This window comes from Pavona decussata, unplaced genomic scaffold, assembly GCF_977016875.1.
Source record: "Pavona decussata unplaced genomic scaffold, jaPavDecu1.1 SCAFFOLD_76, whole genome shotgun sequence".
NCBI classification, from domain to species: domain Eukaryota; kingdom Metazoa; phylum Cnidaria; class Anthozoa; order Scleractinia; family Agariciidae; genus Pavona; species Pavona decussata.
The window spans coordinates 2,323,733-2,344,131 of record NW_028145494.1 but is presented as its reverse complement, the minus strand read 5'-3'; the positions used below and the strand labels follow the sequence as shown (position 1 = coordinate 2,344,131).

Here is a 20,399-nt window from a genome sequence, read left to right as displayed (position 1 = left end):
GCATTCAAATAATTTAGGCCTTCTTGTCTCATTCGAGGTAAAAACCAACTAGCCATTTTGAAATAACGTGTATGCAGGCTAAATAATCAGTATTTTTATTTAATTCAAGACTGTTCCTCAATCCGTGGTCCGAACTCCTTTTTCCTTGATCCCAATTTTCCGGAAATATGATATGTCAAAAACCCAAGGGAGCCCCTGGGAAATCTCCTATCGTAATAAGTTGCCCATATATGGTCACGTGCCAGTTGTGTAAGCATGTAGAGGCGTGTGGATCGGCAGATCATCTGGTTCCATTCGGCGATTATTTCAGAAAGCTTTTTTATTTTAATAGCTCAAGTTATAACACATATTTGTCCGAAATCAAGGGGAAATTATTTTGCTAAGGTAAGTTTTAGTTTCTCCTTCGGTTTCTAGTGCCTTGAGTAGGTGGTAGAAAAGTAATTACGTTAAGCTTATATTGAGCTTGTTATATCGTAATATTATATTGTCATGTTGTTATAACGCGTCGAGTTTTGGGGAATAATAGTAATGGGATTTTGAGGATCGTGTTTATGGACAAATGGACATTTCGAACAAAGGAGATGCAGAAAATGAAATAACGTAAATATTCTTTGTTTATCGTTTTTCCCGCGCGCGCGCAATTCTGCAATCCCGTAGCGCTTTGCGGGCACGGTCATTCGTTCGAAGCGAAGTCGTGGTGTTTTAGTGAAGCGAAGGTCATTTGCTTTCAAAACTATTACTGCATATGAAGAGTTTTAGCTCAGGAGGTTTCTGAAAATTTTTATTTTTATCTGTGGTAACGCAGATTTCGCTTAGCTCGTGAACGTTCTTCGATTTTCTCCTTGATTGCGTGCGAATTGAAACGAACAACGTTGAGAGCGAAATCGACAACCCAAATCGACTGGCTTGTCTGAGCATAGCTTCGAACTGAGGACGCTGTCATTTTTTAGTGCAATGTTTCACACGCCATTGTGTGCGAAAAATTGCAATGTCAGACATCACGATGTCATCACGGCGCTTCAAGCAGTCGCTCCGAAATTTTCGTCGTCTTCGTCCGTAACTGCCGCGGTAATTAGCGGCCCTCTTCGTGTCACGCGTGGAAACAACAAGGAGGATTTCAAGAAACACGTACAGAAACTTGTTTCGAAAGGCTGGAACAAGCATCAAAATGTTCCAGAACCGAGCAACGATTTGCGGCTTCCTCTCCTACACTTGGCGAGCATGTTTGGAAAACATGAGATTGTTGAATGGCTATTGAACGACGAAGGTTACGATGCTAACTTGCGGACGGCGCAATCGGAAACAGCTTTACATCTGGTGGCTCGCCATCTCTACACAGCTTTGTCCGCTTGCGAGTCTCGTTTGGAGAATATGAGCATCACTGCAAAGGTGGCCAATTTCGAGAGAATCGTTTCGCTGCTGATCGACAAAGAAGTGAGCCTTTTCTGGGCGAAAAATGACGTTACTCGTGAGACAGTGTTTCACATCCTGGCCAGGAATATGCTGCAAGCTATCTCCGGTGAAGAAGAAGAGGAGCTAGAAACAGAAGATTCGTGCTTGTCATTCTACGCCAAGAGCATCGATGTCATTTTGAAACTTCTACTGGCAGAAGAACAAACCCGGTTAAGCAGAAGAGATACAAAACACGCCCTAGGCATTAAGAACTCTGAAGGGGAAACAGCAATGCATCTCCTGGCTAAAGCTACTCGCCAAGGCTATCTGGTCCTCAAGTTCCTGGTCAAGACGTTGGGCAACAATGACCTCCTGAAACTCAAGAATGCAGCTGGTCATACGGCTTTGGACATTGTTAGCAAAGTCTATCCCGGCCATGAAAGAGAATTACTTGTTGACGAAGAAGGTAAGAGGCTGTCAACATATTCCCTTTTTCCCAACTTACACCCCAAGGGAATGGTGAGGTTACACACCCTCCCCCACCTCCTTAATTCAGACCTATTATTGGCTGCTCTCTCTTATTATAAAAAGTTATTAAGTATGGTCCTTTTACAAAACTCAAAACTAATGATTTCTTTGGTTCTTTTCAAACCCTCTCCACTTCCACTAAACAAGCTTGATATTTTCATGATCCCCTTCCCTATCCCAACTGTGAGAATTTTAAAGTGTTGAGTCTGCCACAAGTATTTACAGGGATCTCTGCTGCATAAGTAGCAACAAGACAAGGGACACTATCTATTGACGCCAAAATTTCCACAATTTTCACTCCAGAATCCAAAGGAACAGTACAATGTAATTTACAAAATGTTCATTCAGAAAATTTCGGTCCAGCTCTTGAGCTTGTCCCTTTTAATGGAAATTTAGAAATTCTGGTAATTTTCTGTTCCACTGGGCATTTCATTTCTTTTAGTCACCAGGGGCTAGTTACTCTGGTGATTGTTGTTGAAGGAGAGATTGAAGCATTCTTGGTTGTTTGCAAATGTAGTGTGTGTTTCTTCACATCAGATGATTTAGAATTATTTCTACTAGCTCTGTGCAGTAACAACAAAGAAAAGATTACACCTCTCATTGATCAGTTGCCTGGTGGGTCGGAAACAAAGAAGAACGACTTGAGCAATACATGAAATGTACACACTTTTTACTTGGGCGGAGCGCCAAGTTATAAAATAGGATTTCTTCGTCTACGCCAAAACGCAGTGATCTACTGCGCGTGCGCTACATGTTGGCTGAGTCTGCAAGTCTGCATGTATTCATCATAAGCCGCCATTACGGGACAAAAAACAAGGACGTAAAATTAACACAACGAATATCGTATTCTTAAAAGAAAACAGCTAGTATGTGTGTTGTCTGCTAACTCCTTCCATTGAACGAAACTAAGGGGCAACTTTCCTTTCAGGACGGATATTTTCCAAAAGTTCGACTTCAATTTTAAAACCTCAGACGTTCTTTTGGCTCTTCTCGATAAATCCCCATTCGGTGCCAAACGTAATCGATAAGATCAGGCCGTAAACACTGAATTTACATACAGCCGAGCAAAACATTTCATTTCTCTGGCCGCAATATAAAAAAGAAAACGTTCAAGTAACTTTAAAGATTCAAGACCATTCCGTGGGTGAAAGGCTTAGGGTAAAGTAGGAAACTAAAACTAAAGCTTCGAAAATAAATTTCATTCGGGGTCCAGTGTGAGCGATAAGATTTTACCAGAACAAATGTAAACACTGAAAGTTTGCTAATGCAAAGTGGCAATCAACGCTTGACGAATTAATTTCTTTATTTACGTTCACTTGGATAAAACCAAAATGTGATCCTCACGGGAAAACAGGGAAAAAGGTGAACGCACGGGCACGCCTAATTGGCACGCTAAACGTAGAATCTGAAAAAAAAAAATCTTTCCTTCGGAGTCGAGTGTTAGCGATAAGATCGATTCATTGGAACAAACGTAAACGCTGAAAATTTGCATATTCATACCACAACAACTGAGTACCGCAACGCTAAACGCATTTTTATTTTTACGTTGGATAAAGCCAAAATAGCAACTTTAGCACCCGGGCTTTAGCAAAACTGAAAGCCCCTTTCGATGTTACAAAACGTCGAAAGAAGCCGTCGTTTGGATGCAGAAAGGAATTGCCATGCTGAAAACACCGGGAAGAAATTGGTCACGTGCTAGGCAACCAAAATCGTTCACGTGTATCAAGTTTCATCCGGCAACGCGGCATTCAGAAAGAAAATATTTTCGGCGGTTCTTGGAAGGAAAACTGGACGGTTTCTGCTTGTTATTCAATCGCCACGGGAGCTGCAGTGTCTTTCCACTTTATAAACCCAGCTTCTTTCATTTAAAGCCCTTTTAAATCCTGGAAACACTCTCTTTTGTGTCATGATATTTTGTCCATTGGCAATCACGCAAAACCACTAAAAGAATGAACATACACTTTGACCTTTGCGTTACCTTCCAGTGCGAGTGAAGTTTATTTTCTTTTTTGCGTGTTTAATAAACAAATAACTGTAGACATAATTTGAAATAGTTCATTCGTTGGTCACTCACAGAGCGCTTTGATTTTGTCATTAAAGTTCTGTCCTATTCCAGTGATCATGAAATAGGTTCGTTAACTTTCTGTAAATCGGATGTTCTGTGAGGTTTGTCTTATCCGCGCGCGTCCCATATAGAACGCATGTCTTTTCGCACGCGTGTCATATTGCACGTTCTGCGTGACATTTTGCGATCGTGTGCTGTTACCAGTGAAGAAGCTGGAACATCTCTCATAGAAAGCCCAGAAAAAAAGGGTATCAGGGTGGAAAGGTATTCGCACAAATACCCCTCTGTCGCCAAAATTCGTCATTACCACTGGAACCGCAAATACTCCTTTGTCGCCAAAATCCATCATTATCTTAGATGTACCTCATGGTTACAAAATCCGACGTGTTTAGTATTAAAGAGAGTAATGTTTAATTTTGTTTGCGTGACATTTTCGGTCGACCTACATCACGTTTATCGCAAATATGATGCCTTAGACTCTCAGCGAACCTTTTATCGTTCACCAGTCACCAAAGACTGAACTAACATGCATGCTCAGATACTCCTAATACAACGGCGCCTAAGTAAACGCTCCCACAGCGTCTTGTTGGCATCTGAAATCCTGCCATCACATTGATAATAGTTACTGCATGTATTTTAAAGCTTATAATATGGTTGTGGAAAGTTTGTGGCTTAACACTGTGAAAATAAACTTACAATTCTATTGATACCTTAGAAGAACTAAAGCATGTCACAGAATCATCAGTCCAGGACAATAACTGGCCCTTTGAAGTGGAAAATACAGTTCCATTTGACGAATGGAAATTTCATGAATCCTAATACAAATGTATGCTCCAGCAGTGCCAACCCCTTCCTCCGCACTCCCCCCAAATAAAAGAGCAAGCTGCCCCACTGTGCAGTTAACCCTTTAAGCCCTAACAGTGATCAGCATCAATTTTCTCCTTGTAATATCAATGCTTCTTCAACCCCTGAGATCATGAGAATTAAGGATAAGATCACACAAGGCAAATTTTCTTGATATTTTAATAACTTCTCCCTAGTACCTTCAAGGTTGTCATTAAGTTTTCAGCCGCATGTTGCATTAAGCTTCTTTCCCGTAACAGTGTTGTTAATTTCTGAGTAAAATAACCCTTCAACCATCAAGATCAGCCGTAACATCAAGGTTCTTTCAAAGATATTCAGTCATAACAGGTGTTACGGGTTACGACCCTTAATGACAGCTCTGACCTTTATAAGAAGAATATGGGTGTAAGATAGGAGAATTTTTCCTTTGATATTAGGTTTTTAAGGGTTAAATAAGACATGGATTTCTTTGTGTCTAGGTACACGGCTTACCTTTATTCTAATCTCCCACTCCATGTAAATAATAATAATTTATCACTTCTTCTACTCTATAAATTTACCACTTCATACAGAAACCATCAGAGCTGACAGATATAATGAGTTTCTGCAGGGCTTATTTTTTCCATAAACATTTATAGTGTTTATTATAGAGTGCAGCATTGTGGAATAACAGCAGAAAAATGCAGAAAAAGTTACATTAGCACATGCCAGTCATGGCACACAAGTAATTACATCATCAGGGTTTGTTGTGTGCGACCCTCATTGTTTTGAATGTAGTGATTTACAATAATTAAATTTATTGTTTCAGCACCAATTCATGATCATGTGTACCAAAAATATATATGCTGTATGCATTTGAGAAATTTACAAAAAGTTTGATGTCCCAAGATAAACCTTGCGCCCTTTAGTGTCATGTTACATTTCTGTGCTACATACACGTGCTTACTGTCATGCTTTTTGTTGATCAAGGACATCTAGAAATAGTTTGTCCATCTCCCCCAGGACCAGGTCAATTATTTCTCTTTGTTATAGTGTTTGTGAAATAATAGCAGGTTACAAAAAATGTATCTGATCATGTGGGCGAACTATAAACATCTTTGTAGGTTGTTTGATTGGCACTACTTTAAGAATAGTTCTGACGTCACAGAATTTTAGTTTGGCTGTATGTCTGCATCTACCACACGTTACAGACAACAGGATTTTGTATGCTGTTAATCATTGTATTCGCTGTACCTGATATATATTTTTTAATGTAGATTAGGTTAGTTTAGTCTTATGCACACAACCCCACAAGCTTATAGCTTGAAAAATTATTGTGTATAAATAAAGATTATGTATTAACATGTATGTGTGTAAAACTAATTCTGAGGTCATAGTGGTTACCGTGGCAGCAGGTGAGCTTCATAAAAATGACCTTTAAATTTCAATTTCTTTAAATTATCTTGGTGACCTACCATTTTAATTGCTTTGTTGGAAAGCCCCCTAAATTCTTTAACTCCTGACAATAGGACAAAAATTATTTATCCAGTAGATCTTATCTTAGATCCGAAAAGTTTTTTTCACCTAAAGGTATTCAAGGCTACATGTAAAACCTCCAGTGAAATTGAGCTAAAACAACAAAATGTGATCTGAAATGCACTTAGGTCGATTATGCTCCCAGCCCTTTATAAATTATAAGCTATTGTAGCTTAGAAACTAGTCACTTAAGAACTTGGTCTCCACGAGAACAATATGCGCACACAGTCCCGCAAGACATGTGAGGTAAATTATGTTGTTTTGCAAATTGGATAAATTATGTTTGAAAATTAACTTTAAAGGGAACCTCTGCCAGAAACAAATGGGCAAGTAAATTGTTAGAAATAGTGTCTAAATTCTAAATTTTAGTTTAAGAAGTAGAAATAATTTTCAAATGTGCTTAAAATTAGATGTAATTGTCGCCTATTTTCACTTTTAAATTCCCCAGAAATTTAAAAGCGAAAATCATATCTAATTCTAAGCATGTGTGAATGTTATTTCTACTTCTTAAAATATAATTTAGAATTTAGACAATATTTCCAACAATTTACTGTCCATTTGTTTTCGGAGCAGAGGTTCCCTTTAATTTACTTCTTTAATCCTGTAGGCAAGGAAACCCAATGTTATTGTCCATAGCACATTTTACTCATCCTATCCTTGGTCTTCAGACTCTTGGCAATTGATTATTCCTACATGTAGTAGTCTTAAAAGTACCAAAATGTTAAAAATTAGCATGGTCAGTGAACATTCATTATTGAGACACTGTAACTGCAAATTTAATTTCAAATGCATAAAATACATACCATATTACACAACGCTTCTGTTGTCCTTTTAATAGTCCTCTGTATCAGCTTTTCATTGCATCAATATTTTCAGTTGTTTTAGAAAGTATCCATGTCACTCCTGTGGACGATTTTTTTCTGGTATACCCCCGTTCCTCTGGAAATCCCAATTAAGCTTCATACTTTTGTTTAAAAAGCTTGTCTTTGGACCCCGTCTTCCCTCCCCCCCCCCTCCCCATCTTTCTTCTAAGAATTTCGAGTGACCTTATTTGAGGGGTGCATGGATACTTTATGGAACCACACATTACTTTGAAATGATTACCTTGCATGTTTTTGACTTCTTCTTACTTTCATTTAATTTAGCTAAGAAGAGAGCTAGAGCTGCCAGTTCAGGAACTCAAACTACACCAGGACGGAGACCAATCATGGATCTTATACAGATGATTCAGGGCAGCAACACAAATGCAGTAGCTGTGGCTGGTGAACCAGAAAATCTTGTTAGCGGTGGGAAAACAGAGCGTATAACTGTAGCTGACAGATGTGCGATACACACCTCTTCATTTCCAGGTTTGTGTTCCCCTGATTGCTATGAAATCATGGAAGCTGTTGGTACCCTTGTAGACACCCATACACCCCTCTGCCCGACTGGCTGTGATCTGCGCCATCACTTGTTAACAAGTGCTGTCTTCAACCCTTCAATCACGTTCCGTGCTTGTGAAGATTTTATGCCAGTCACCTTCAAGCTGTGCATTCAAGCTTGTTTCAGCGCAGGTTGGGACCGTGGTATGGAGGTTCCTGAACCACTGGAGAGCTTGCGTTATCCATTACTACACTTGCTCTGCACGAATGGACACTTCAATGCTGTTACTAAACTGATTAAAGATATGAAGTTTAGTTTATCTGTCTCTTGTAGAAGTAAAGAGACGCCTCTTCATGTAGCGGCTCGGTACTTCCCGGTCACTTTTCCAGAGGTGTCCAGATCAAAGAAGATGGCTAGGTTTAAGGGAATCCTTGATGTAATAATTGAGCAGGATGATGACATGCTGTTCATGGTAGACTCAAATGGAGACACAGTGCTGCATGTATTGGCCAAGGGCTTCTGTGCAGCATCTAATATTGTGTTAAAAAACTGTGGTTCTACATCAAATGACAGGAGCTGCTTCATGAAACAAAAGTGTCACTATTTCAAAGCCATGAAGCTCTTCCTTGAGACACTTGCAGATCTTGGGGGAAGAGAGAAAGTGTGCAAGAAGGCTGTCTGTAAAGTTGTGTATGACTGTAACAATGCATCCAAAACGTTCTGGAACATTCTAGAAGCAGGACATGATAAAGCCATGCTTAGGTTTCTTACTATGCACGCCCAGGAAGTGTTACCATTCTGTTTTGACGAAGCAAGAAGCCATCTGATAAACAACCCTTGTGTGTCTGATTGCCCTTGTAAAGGGAGAGCCAACCTACTGAGCCATGGCTGCCAAACACAACTATGTCGCATAGAAGGTTTGTTGCTTTCCTTGAACAGTGACTCGTGGAATCTGTGATGTTTTTGTTGATCACAGCCAGTCAGGTTGAATTGCAGTCACACTCTCTTGTCCATTGCGATCTTATTCACCTCACTATGACTCTTCATCAGGTTGCTCTTACTTTTTAATCATACATGTAACTCCCTTTAATCCTTTAAACCCTGAGGCTAACAACACTCTTTCCTAAATACTGTAGGTATTATCTACATGTGTTCAGTATCCCCCTCCCCCCCCCCCCTACTACTTTCAGATAGCTAAAACATCATTGAAACATTTATTGACCAATTCATCTAAATAACTTAACAAACATAAAAACATTACACAAAATTTATTTGTACTTATAGTATTAAAAATATATGAATAAGCAGAATTTTGCAAATTAGATTCAAAGATAAACATTAACCTAGTTGTTGATTTTACAGATTGTGGTATAGTGACTTGTAAATATGTAATTTTTTGTACTGTAGGTTACACTTGAAATAATTACTTTCTCACTGCTTTGGGTAGTTTGTCTTAACCCTTTCCCGCTCAAGAGTGCCATATGGCACAAGACGCAATTATGAGCTCACTATTTGGTCAATTTGTGTTAAATTTGTACAACCAAAAGATCTTGGAAAGATCTACAAATTGAAGGCATAAAACGGCCCCATTAAAATCTTACAACAAGCAATGCAGTGAGAGCTGTACATTAAGCTATAGTTTAGGGGGTATCCAGTATGTACAACAAATAGGAAAATTTTCAATGGTTTTTTTCTTTCGTTTTGGACTTTTCTCACTCTAATATGTGACTTTCCCCATCTCTGTTGGAGTGATTTATAGCACACCCCAGGAAATACCTTAAAATGGTATATTACATGTGGTCTCCCAGTTCATTGTTTGCGATTAAGAAAAATGCGGAATTTCCCTTGGGCAGGAAAGGGTTAAAAGTGTGAACATGCCATGAATATGCATGGTGATATATGAAAGGGGAAGGGGAATGGGGGTTGATGAGTGTATCTCATGACTCATGTCAACACAAATAATAAAAAAAATAACTGGTTTTGAAGTACACTTATTAAACAACTCAGTTTTGTTATGTTGTTTCAAGGACATGTCTAACACCTCAAATAATTTACAAAATGGCTTTCTCACATGAAAAAAAAACAGCTGTTAATATTAATAATTTATCTGTGTATAACAACAGAAAATAACTTATTTAGAAGGAGTTGCACAGTACTGATACTGACTATAAAAACAAGCTGCTATGGTACTATAATAATAATGGTTACTATGATGTTAAAATGTGGTCAACCTTAATGATAATTTTTAAAATTTAGTTTAAAACATATAATTCAAATAAAACAGCAATATAGTAAACATGTATTTGAATTATGAAAAAATAAAGAATTTCACAGGGTTCGTACAGATCATGGAAAACCTGGAATGTCATGGAATTTTGTAATTTCGTTTTCCAGGCTTGGAAAGTCATGGATTTTAATTTGAGGCCATAGAAAGTCATTGAAAATGATGTTCATGGAAACAAATCACTAAAGAAAGCATTCTTTTAGGGAATAATGAGGGAAGAATATGGAATTTGTAACCAAGAAACAGATTTTTACTTTGTAGAAATAAACACTTCACATTTTGACACAGTACAATTCAAATGCTTTGTCATGGAAAGCTTGAAAAGGTCATGGATAGTCATGGATTTTTTTAAAGCCCAAGAGAGCATGAACCTTGTTTCCTTCTTAGCTGTTTCAACTAATTAAAGCAGTGAAGTCAATGAAATCCACTAACAGTCTTTGTTTTAATGCAACCTTCAGATCAGTCAATTTAAATCCATTATATACAAGTATAATGTAGATGCCTTAAAATATTACTATTACCCAGAGGACCCATGATCCTGGAAAACCATCTGTCTGTCATGTAACGTTTCACGTGATGTGTCTGTTCATCTTCATTGTTGTTATGTAGCCTCATCTTTTTTCTTTTTTTTAACTGATATTTTTTAAACTCTTGGACCACTGTAATTAGCTTACCGCTGTTGTGGTATCCCTGCCTAATTTAGCATTTATTATACTTATTCCTTTATTATACTTACTCCTTTACTTTTCTGTATCATGTAACAGGCAAAGCTAATAAAATAAAAATAAAATAAATTTGCTTAAATGATTTTCATACTCTTTGTTTGAGCTTGCATTGCTTTACAAGTTTTAATAGGCAAAATGGATATCTGGAAAACTTGAAAAGAATGGAAAATAAAGATAATTAAAGTTGGTAAAAAATTAATAAAGTCTGTCCAGAGTTTTGTTCAAGTTTTGTTTATTTATTGCCCCGTGAAATCTTTAGTCAGCTTGCTGAATTTCATCTAAATTCCGTCTTAGCCCAAATTCTTTCTTTTCTAGGAGTGTGATTTGACTCATAACCTTGGGAATGGAAAAAGAAAATAACCGTTTGGAAAAAGTCTTGAAAAATCCTTGAATCATGCATACAGAATTGTTTACGAACCCTGTAAAATGCATCCTAAGGGTTATCAGCCATCTCTCTCTTCTAAGGAAGGCACATAAGAATCTGTCCTTGTTGCACTGTCGTCATCGTTTGTAGTTCCTACTCATTTACTTTACCTTTTTCTTTAACCATCTTCCTTTCATTTACTGCTGTCTCACCTGCAGTGATGTGTTACATCTTCTGTCAGTTGCTAATAGCTTGTATGGAAATAGGAGCCTAGTATTAAGTATGAAAGATAACCCCTTGCTTCCCCACTGAAATGCCCCATCTTCATGCTCCGTGTTTACTTGTAAAATGCTCTGTCTACCCCTAAAAAGGCACTGAAGAGCTGGCTTCATAGCCATAATTCAGATGTTCATTTTATTAATTCAACTGTTTTTAAAAAGGGTATCTACTATTACAACAACATCATCATCAACATCATCATCTTTCCTCTTATCATGCTTCATCCAACTATTTGGCCGATTCAGCTGCTTGGGGTTTGAATTTTTAAAATTTTCATCAAATTTCCCGTTTTAAAATATTTTATGGTCTGTAAACTTTTTATAGGAAAAATGCCACTGCAATGCTCAAATAATGCTTCATGCTTTTACTTCACTAAACTGCTCGAAAAAAGCTAACGTAATATGCATTTAACGGGCTTATAATCTGGAGGTCCAGGGATCAAGTACATCTCTGTGACCACTTGGATTTGTTTCATTGGTATTCCTGTGATCAACTCCTTGGCACACAGGATTGCCATACAGGATTTTTGAAACTTTTTTGTCCATTTGAATTTTGAACGTACCATCCAGGGTTCTGATTTAGTTTCATACTAAACGGCTAGGATATAGAAGAAGGAGGCTTAACAAGTGAGTGTTTGTACAGGTTTATTAAACAAATGAGCCTTTTCAGCGAAAAGACTAGACAACTCAAAATTTAACATAGCTAGTGTTTTAGCTGGCTCCTAGCACTTAACAAGGACCCTGTATTGTCCTCATTTTTCAATACTGATATGCTAAATAAAGTGATTTACTTTGCTTGGAACTAAGAAGATAGAGAGCTGAGAAGAACAGGGATAGCTTTAACCGTTTATTTCAATCATTCATTCTGAGGAATTAACAAGCAGAACAAGTTACAGATGAAAACAAATTTCTGCCATTTGCTCTACGGTACTCTGAAAACTCTACAGAAAAAGAGATGTTGAATTTTGTTCTTTTTCATACAAGGTGGGATCTCTGTGCAAGAACCAGTCTCCTCCTCAGTGAGCCCCTCTGTCAGTATGGAGCACAGGAACACCAACATCTCTGAGTCTCAACCAATTCCAACTCAGGTGATTCCTGATGATACTCCGCCTCTCATATCAGTAGTACACACTCCTGCGTCAATTGGACGGCCTCGAGCACAGGTCCAAAGCATTCAGATTCAAGATCAAGGCTTGGTAACAGGTACATGCAAGGAAATTAGAAATTTTTAAGCTGAGCTTTGTTGTTAATTGGAGGTTGACTTGATTCAGATTAATTATTAATATCTGTGACTAATCAGTTTGTACTCCAAGTTGGCTTACTCTTAAGTTGCCATTTGCAACCCTCTGGAATCAACAGTCTCAAAAAATTGTTTTCCTTTGGTGATACACAATGTAGAATATTACGTGAAGGGTTGAAACTGCTCACCATTCTAAACCAAACAAGTCAATCATAAATAAAAAATAGAATTCCTGTACAGATTATGCTGCCCTTCAAGTCTTCTTGTAAATTGAAAGAGCTGCTACCAAATTACAAAAGTCATCAAGAAAATTTCCAGCTGGTGATAATTTTGTAGGTGTATTGTTTTAATTTTTCTGGAAATTAAGGATGCAAAAACGAGGAGTTTTTCATCAGATATCCAAACACATCACAGTGCATGATTTCCTTTGTCTTTGGCTTTTGAATTATTGATGAGTTTGAGAAGGCAGTTTGAAAACCTGGCTTTCCAAACATGCTCATTGGCTAGAATTCACTGATCATGATTCACTCATGATTTCTGTCTGGTATTTTGGCCATTGAATGGGTTCACAGATCAGGGTACATATAATTAACTTCCTAAAAATAATATAATCATCTAGCAGGGAAACAAATTATGATCAGGTTAGAAAAACCAAGCTATGTTATTTCTTTTTTGTTTGTAGTCACTACAAACAAAGAGAAAACAACAACAGCAACGCCAATCCAAAATATACTGTGTATACCTTGATACAGGGATCATTTAGATAACAATCTGTCATTGGTTTGCTATGAATTGAGCAGGTTCTGTAATATTAACATGAAACAATGATTTTATGGTCAGTTCTTTAATTCAATTCAGCTGGCTGAACTTTCTCAAAATCACACTTACAGAGTCCTCAATCTTGACAGGTAACCCATCACTGCAAACTTCTGCTGCTGCAAATTCTACGCCGCACATTCCAGTACTCTTCATAAAACAAGAACCTGTTGATTTGGAGCTGGGCACCCAGTGCTTGTATTCAGTCAACAACCATGTTGTTGGTCCCTCACAAAGGCAGAATGCATTCATCATTCACCCTGGTTCTGGTATGACAAGTATAGGTCCAAACTCTTTACCAGTACAAGCAATTAGCGGAAGTGCTGGTCAGTATGGCTGCCCTTTACTTCAAAACCCAGTTCCACTGCACCCATCACAATCACCTCAACCAAACAGAAATGGTTTCCAAGGAGCAACATCACCGACCGGGAGAGAACTGGCTTCAGCAGTCAGCATCAATCCCACAGCAGCCACGCCACTAGAGAACACACAGACTCCAACAAGTATCAGAGGTCAGCCACAGGTTCAAAGAGGAAATGAAAGTCAACCAGGAAGGCAAGATTTGCCGCAGTCAGTTGTACAGCAAGAGAAAAGAAAAGCGACCATTGAAGAGATAGCTGTAGAAACGTTTAATACCCTCGATGGCAGTTACAAAACAGGTAAGGTCCTCTTTGCTGTTTCTTTTTCTTATAGGCAATCCCATCCCACCCTGAGATATCCCCTAAAATACTGGTGAAAATACTGTTCATTTTGTTTTTAATCTGTGGTTAACCAACTGGCTCACATAACACAAAGGCAGATAAATGCCTGGGATATCCAGTGACATCTTCTGTGGTAAGCCGGCCTCCAAACCAACTAGTCAATTGCTGCAAATCCCCACCAGCCAGACATGAGCCCCACATGCCCAGGCACTTGTCATACTAATGGTTGGTGAAGGAGAAATCAAAGGCTCCTGTGAGCCAACTGGTGAATGCAGATGACACATCAGTAATTGAAATTAAGACACTACACTACCTTGAAAGCTAAAAGAAATTATATCTTTGCCGATCATGTAATGAGAAATAACCATTCTTGTCCTAAAATGATTGTAAACTTATTCCCTACACATTGAATAAGGGTATTCTGATGCACCAATTAAAAATTTTCACTTGTTTTTTTATTCAAAGTTCATGCCGACACTTCACTAATTGAATTTTTAAATTCAATTATTTTTGAATTCTTAAGACACCGCACTTTGTGGAAAAACAAAAAAACTTATAACTTTGCTCAGATTTAACGAAAAAACTCCATTCTTGCAGTAAAATGATCGTCAAACTATACTCTACAGATTGAATAAGATTATTCTGATGCGCAGTGAAAAAAATTCTTGTTTTTTCCCACTAATTGAATTTAAAACACTGCAGTTCTTTCAAAAACTAAATAAAACCACAAATCGAACTAAAATTTCTTGATTTCCGCTGTTGAAACTATCGAGTATCCCTTAGAAGTTAGATTCTTTGGATTCACCGTTTCCAAGAGGTGTGTTTCCCTTCCGAAAACGCAAAATTCTTTAATTTCAACCAGCGCCAGAATGAAATTCCACTACATTATGATTACTTATTCACTGCGCATACCTGAAAGTTTACAACACGAACCAACCAACCAAGTGAAACTCCACCATCGCTATAACTCATTCATTGCGCACACGCATATTCACAACTTAAAAAAGCGGCAAAATCCTGCCAAGATAAGAACATGGCACAAGCTTCCAGTTTGTGTAGGATTGCTGACTGATAATGAGCCTGACTATTTTGACTACTTACCACCAACACTACATGTAATTGACTGCATGTTTTTGTTGGTTAACTTGGTTAGATTTCAGTTAGCCTCAATTATCATTGCCCCGGCAAGTACATCATGGTAAGGTAGCATATAGTCACCCAGATAACCCTAACCCTAACCGGCAAGTAATTCATGGTAATTTCCCCCCCTGGGCTGGCTGAAATGTTTAAAACAAAACATTTTTCTTTACCCAGACACCACTTAGATAAAACGTAAAGAGTTGTGACTTTTTTCCTTTCAGATTGCCCACACACACCACTTTGCGATGCATCATGCAACATTGACCATCACCATGTCATCCTAACCTTGTACAACACCTCAAACAAGAGAAATCCTAAAGGAAAGAATACCTTTATTCAGTTGCTGGAAAACAGCAAGTACAATTTCCTCAGTTGCCTCAAAAAGCATCTTGAAGAAGGTATGGCCAAAGATCATGATATATCGGATGGCTTAGTTAAATTAAGATATCCCCTGGTTCATCTGGCTGCCATGTTTTACAGATATGTTGTCATAGATGTGCTAGCTTGCCTTGGGTTTGATAGGAATGTACGTTCACCAAGAACAGGGGAATTTCCCTTGCATTCAACCTTGCGCCACAATTATGAAACAGGTGTGAAGCTTTTCAAAACAATCCTACAGCCTGGATTTATTGACATGACATTCGCAAAAGTGTTTGATTCCCTGTCAAGTGGAATCGAAATTGGAAAGATTCTTACACAGCAAGATCGCAACGGAGACACACCCTTACATGTTGCTGCCAAAATGATGATTAAGAGGCCTGTTGCAGCTGCAAGCTCATCAGCTGCTCCAGAATCAGAAATCCCTGATTCAACTCAGGAATGTGACCCAGGCAGTTCCCAAGTACATCAACCACTGCACAACTCTTCTTTGAGCTGCAAACTGCAGAAGGCAACCAAGGAACACAAAATCCGTGCTGAATTTTACATGTCCTGCATGCGGGTTATGTGTCGCAAGATCCACGAGTCTGCCATAAGGAATCGTAAACTGGTTCACGATCTTGTGAAACCTGTCTTGTTAGTGAAGAATAATGACGGAGAAACATTTCTACAGATTTTGTGTAAGGAGCATCATGTTGCAGCAGACTGCATATCTGCAGTTCTGACACGATTTCCCTTGGATGTTTTCAGTAACTGTGTGAAGGAATGCATTCCAAAGTGCTGTTGGCCTTTCAGTATTCCAAGTGAGCGTGTCAAGAAGTCTAAAAGTGTCAGTGATGTACACCAAACTGAACCAGTGACCTGGCCAGTGGAATTTCCTGGTACCTCAAAAAGACAAGCAGGTAAAGAGCTTAATTTATAGCCATGAAGTATTTATCGAGTAGATTCCTAAAAGTCACAATACTGGTTCTTTCATTATGTCCTGGCAGCCACCAATTTTTTGCTGCCTACAATTATTAAAATAAAAATAAATCACTTTATTTTTAAAGTGTCAAATGGATGTTTTTAATGCAGAGCACTAATTACAGGCACCTTCCAGACCAAATTTGAATTTCGAAATGTTGGTCTGTGAGGAGTGGGGAAAAACGGAGGACCTGGAGAAAAACCTTTCAGAGGAAGGACGAGAATCAACAACAAACTCAACCCACATAAGATGCTGAATCTGGGAATCAAACTCAGGCCAAATTGGTGGGAGGCGAGTGTTCTTGCCACTGTGCCGTCCTTGCTCCTCACATTATTTTTCACTGACTCCAGTACATGTACAGAGGTGTCAACCTCCAGAGATCTGAAATCTGGAGGTTTTTTCTTTTGCACCATTTGTGCCACCCCACCCCCCCCCCCCCAATGGTCCAAATTACCCCCCCCCCTCCATAAAGATTTGATATTTTTTAATCATTTAATTTTTTTCTTTCAGTCATGTACATCATCTTAATGAATTATTGTTCCAATTTTTTCCATTATAGACGCACAACCATCAAAACCAGAGTCCCCCAAGCCCTCCTCAGACGTCAGTGTGGCGCATACAACCCCAGCCACAGAGACAATGAAAACCAGTGCAGAGGGATCAAACTCTACACCCATCCCTGCCACGCCCTTACAGAACAAGTCACCCAGTTCCGATATGAATGACATTCTTGTTGCTGTAATCACACCTGTGGTCACAAATTCAGCACATGCGTCACTGAGACCTAACACCAAACGCAAGATCATTGATGCCCTGAAGGAGGATTACTCTGAGAGGTTGGAATTGGCGGTGAAAGGGAGACATGAAGTTGAAGAAGATGTCCAGAAACACAGGTTGAAGATGCGTGAACTTAACGAAGTGATTGCGAAGAAAAAGGAGGTCATGCAGACGCTGGAGAGAGAACTGCAGGAGTTACAGAAAGAAGTATGGCATGAGAATCAGGCTGTCCAGGCACTGGAAAACAGTCTAGAGCAGTTCACGAAAGAAGAGGAAGAAATGCAGAAGAACTTGGCTGTACTACAAGAGGCTGGCACTGAGCCACCTGCAAAAAAGAACAAAACCTGCCCTGAAGAGGATACTAGGCTCTGAGAGGAACACGAATACACTTGTAGCTTTAGGAATATCAGAGTAAATTTTCATGTTAAAGTAGTCTTGTTGAACTCTTTTTCTGATCATTGAAGTGTAATGTTAGAGCAGTTTTTTCCACTTCTATAAGTATATGTTTTTTAATTTTTGCCCAGTGGATGGACATGATATGTAATATTTAGTAGATTAGTAAATGTTTACAAGAGCTAGAAAGGTGACTCATCAAGAACTTGATTTCACTATTTACTATATTTATAGCAATGGTGTAACGGGCTTAGGCTAGACAGTTTAAACTTTGCGCCAAAGTTCAACAACTATTTTACTTTTAAATGTTTTAAAACTTTTACATCATGCTCCAAGAAAGTGAAACAAGAAGTTGCAGGTTACATTTTGATTCAAAATAATATTATTGTTGATGTATTGTTTAATGTTTAAACATTTTACTTTTGGCATCCCTGGATATATCTTGTGGTGTAACCTTTTCAGGTAAAGGATTTAAGGATCCACTAAAATATGGTTTAAAAGTAAAGCAACGTTGATTAAAGAAATTATTAATGATAGGTATTATTTAAATTACAATAACCCATAAGAGTGTATTTGATTAGTTTTACTCAAAGAGCTTACTACAAGGGCTAAGGCCCTCATAATAATATTATTACAGGATGTTTTAGTTACTGGAACACAGAAAATATTGAAAATCATGATTTTATGCTGACAGAAGCTTTCAGACACTGCCCTCCTCAACCTCAAAAGATGGTGTATTCATCCCATAGCCACCTCTCTATCTAGCAGTAAAATACGTATGACAATTAGATTCAAACCTTACTTTTCTTGTGTATCTAGAAATGCTGACTCTTGCTAGCCGAATATTTCTGTGTCGACTCAAATTCTAAAGCCAATAAAATTTTGTCAGTAATGTTCATGAGAGGTGGTGTCTTCAATAACCCCCCAACCTCCAGACAAGGTGGGTCCTCTTCAAACAAACTTGCTATGACCAGATCTCTAAATATCCTCAAAAATGGAGACTATTCTTTTCCTTGAATATGGCCAATCAAAAACTAGTGTCGTGTAGATGTTTTGCTGAGATTAAGTGCCGAGTAAGCATTTACTTCTTTTTAATCATTAAATGTTGACCATTTAATCCCAAATCAATGTGTAAATTCTCATCAGTGTCTTTATGTATTTGTTGTGAAACTAGTTGGGAGAATCTGTTTAAAGACCAAGATATTTTATTGTTGGTGATAATTTTTGCTATTCTCATTACCACCATGCTTGATAACACAGGGACATTGTAAGGAGAAATTAGGTTTCCCTTGTTTTTGAGAAAAAAGTCAAGACTACGAGACCAACATAATTAGACTAAACGTTTGTGAGATGCATACTTTTTCAGACCATTTGCCACGCAAATTTACTGATACGCTGCAACGTTTGTTGACTCAAACTCCTGACATCCTCAAACCCATTTGTTTTAGCCAGCATTCACACTTGGTGTCTGGCTATAGTGCTTGAGCACTGGCTGACTTAGACCCACTCTCGCTTTGAGAGTCCTCTGGGTTTTTGGTCAGTGGGTGGTGGAGACCACGGCATTGGCCTAGACAATTTGATGACCATGTACAGCTTTACCCCAGCCCTCACAATCAAGTTGTTTCATTGACATAACCAAGATGAACTTTGGCTTTTTTTTTTCTTCACATTTGAACCGCATGACCTGAAATGGATTGACTGAGATGAAAGACAGAGAGCGACCTGGGAAGTAGGGAAAGCACTGACATGAAACAGTCTCCCAGAACCATACTCAGTTGTTTGGTGGGTTACTTTATAATAGTCATACTCACATTCATACCTGTCAGGCAGTGTGTTCAGACATGTCCCCTTGGCATTAAGTGTGAACGCTGCCTTACAAAAATTCCAGTCAATACTGAAGAATGATGTATCACTACTTTCTAGAATAATACATCATTCTCATTCATTTACCAGGCTCGAAATAGACCATCACACTTATTTTATATTACAGTTAATTCTTTGAAATTTTTGCTTTCCTTTGAAACCAAACTTTCCACATTTCAATACAACATTCTATTATTTACAAGAGGTTGTAGACAGCTTGAACTTCTGGCACCTTTAAACATTAGTACCTGTAATTAGGTTCTAGCAAAAGGCCAAAAGCGGGTAAATGAAGGCATGAGACCATAGTGCGGCAGTATTGTTAGTTAAACAATATGTAAACTAAAACTTAATTGATAACTGAGTAGACTTGTGGAAAATTCTCTATTGTGGCTGGATCCTTGTGGGGGAGGGGGACTTCCACAGAAAAGTGACCAGGGGTGCGAGTCAAATTTTGAAAGGAACCCTTCGAGGTACAAGAATCTTTTTTGTGGGCATGGACATATTTTTGTCTTGCTTAATACCTCCCTCCCCCCCCCCCCCCCCCCCAAAGGGGTACCAGGATAGGTCCGAAGGAGTGCCATACCACTAATTTTAACATCAGTTCTAAAAGATTTGTTGAGCATTTACACCACTTTTACAGCTTTGTGGGATTTCACGAACTTAGAAGTGTAAAAATTATCTCTAGAAAAAAGCATCTTCGCTTTTATATATTAAAAAAGAGTGATGTGAACTGGTGTAGGTGTAAAGACTGAAGGCAGATTCAAATCTGGG

The 20,399-nt window shown here is 38.4% G+C and overlaps 1 protein-coding gene across 2 annotated transcripts; it reads left to right on the top strand.

Annotated features, from left to right (window-relative positions):
• The first annotated feature begins 662 nt into the window (after positions 1–662).
• Positions 663–18,661, top strand: LOC146476633 (uncharacterized). Of its 2 annotated transcripts, none has more exons than XM_085114509.1 (6): positions 663–1,858; positions 7,489–8,622; positions 12,341–12,559; positions 13,505–14,071; positions 15,475–16,533; positions 17,155–18,661. In XM_085114509.1, exons 1-6 carry the CDS (start codon positions 955–957, stop codon positions 17,742–17,744), a joined length of 4,473 nt encoding a protein of 1,490 aa, XP_084970635.1. In that variant the 5' UTR covers positions 663–954; the 3' UTR covers positions 17,745–18,661. The 2 variants fall into 2 exon arrangements, with proteins under 2 accessions (XP_084970635.1, XP_084970636.1); XM_085114510.1 differs by having other exon boundaries at positions 664–1,858; positions 7,489–7,692.
• The last annotated feature ends 1,738 nt before the right edge of the window (positions 18,662–20,399 follow it).

Bases quoted from the DNA above. Each gene is read 5' to 3' on its own strand.
- LOC146476633 (XM_085114509.1), top strand. From the start codon at position 955: ATGTTTCACACGCCATTGTGTGCGAAAAATTGCAATGTCAGACATCAC. The intron at 8,623-12,340 runs GTTTGTTGCTTT...TTTTCATACAAG, and splicing joins ACAACTATGTCGCATAGAAG to GTGGGATCTCTGTGCAAGAA. The intron at 14,072-15,474 runs GTAAGGTCCTCT...TTTTCCTTTCAG, and splicing joins CGATGGCAGTTACAAAACAG to ATTGCCCACACACACCACTT.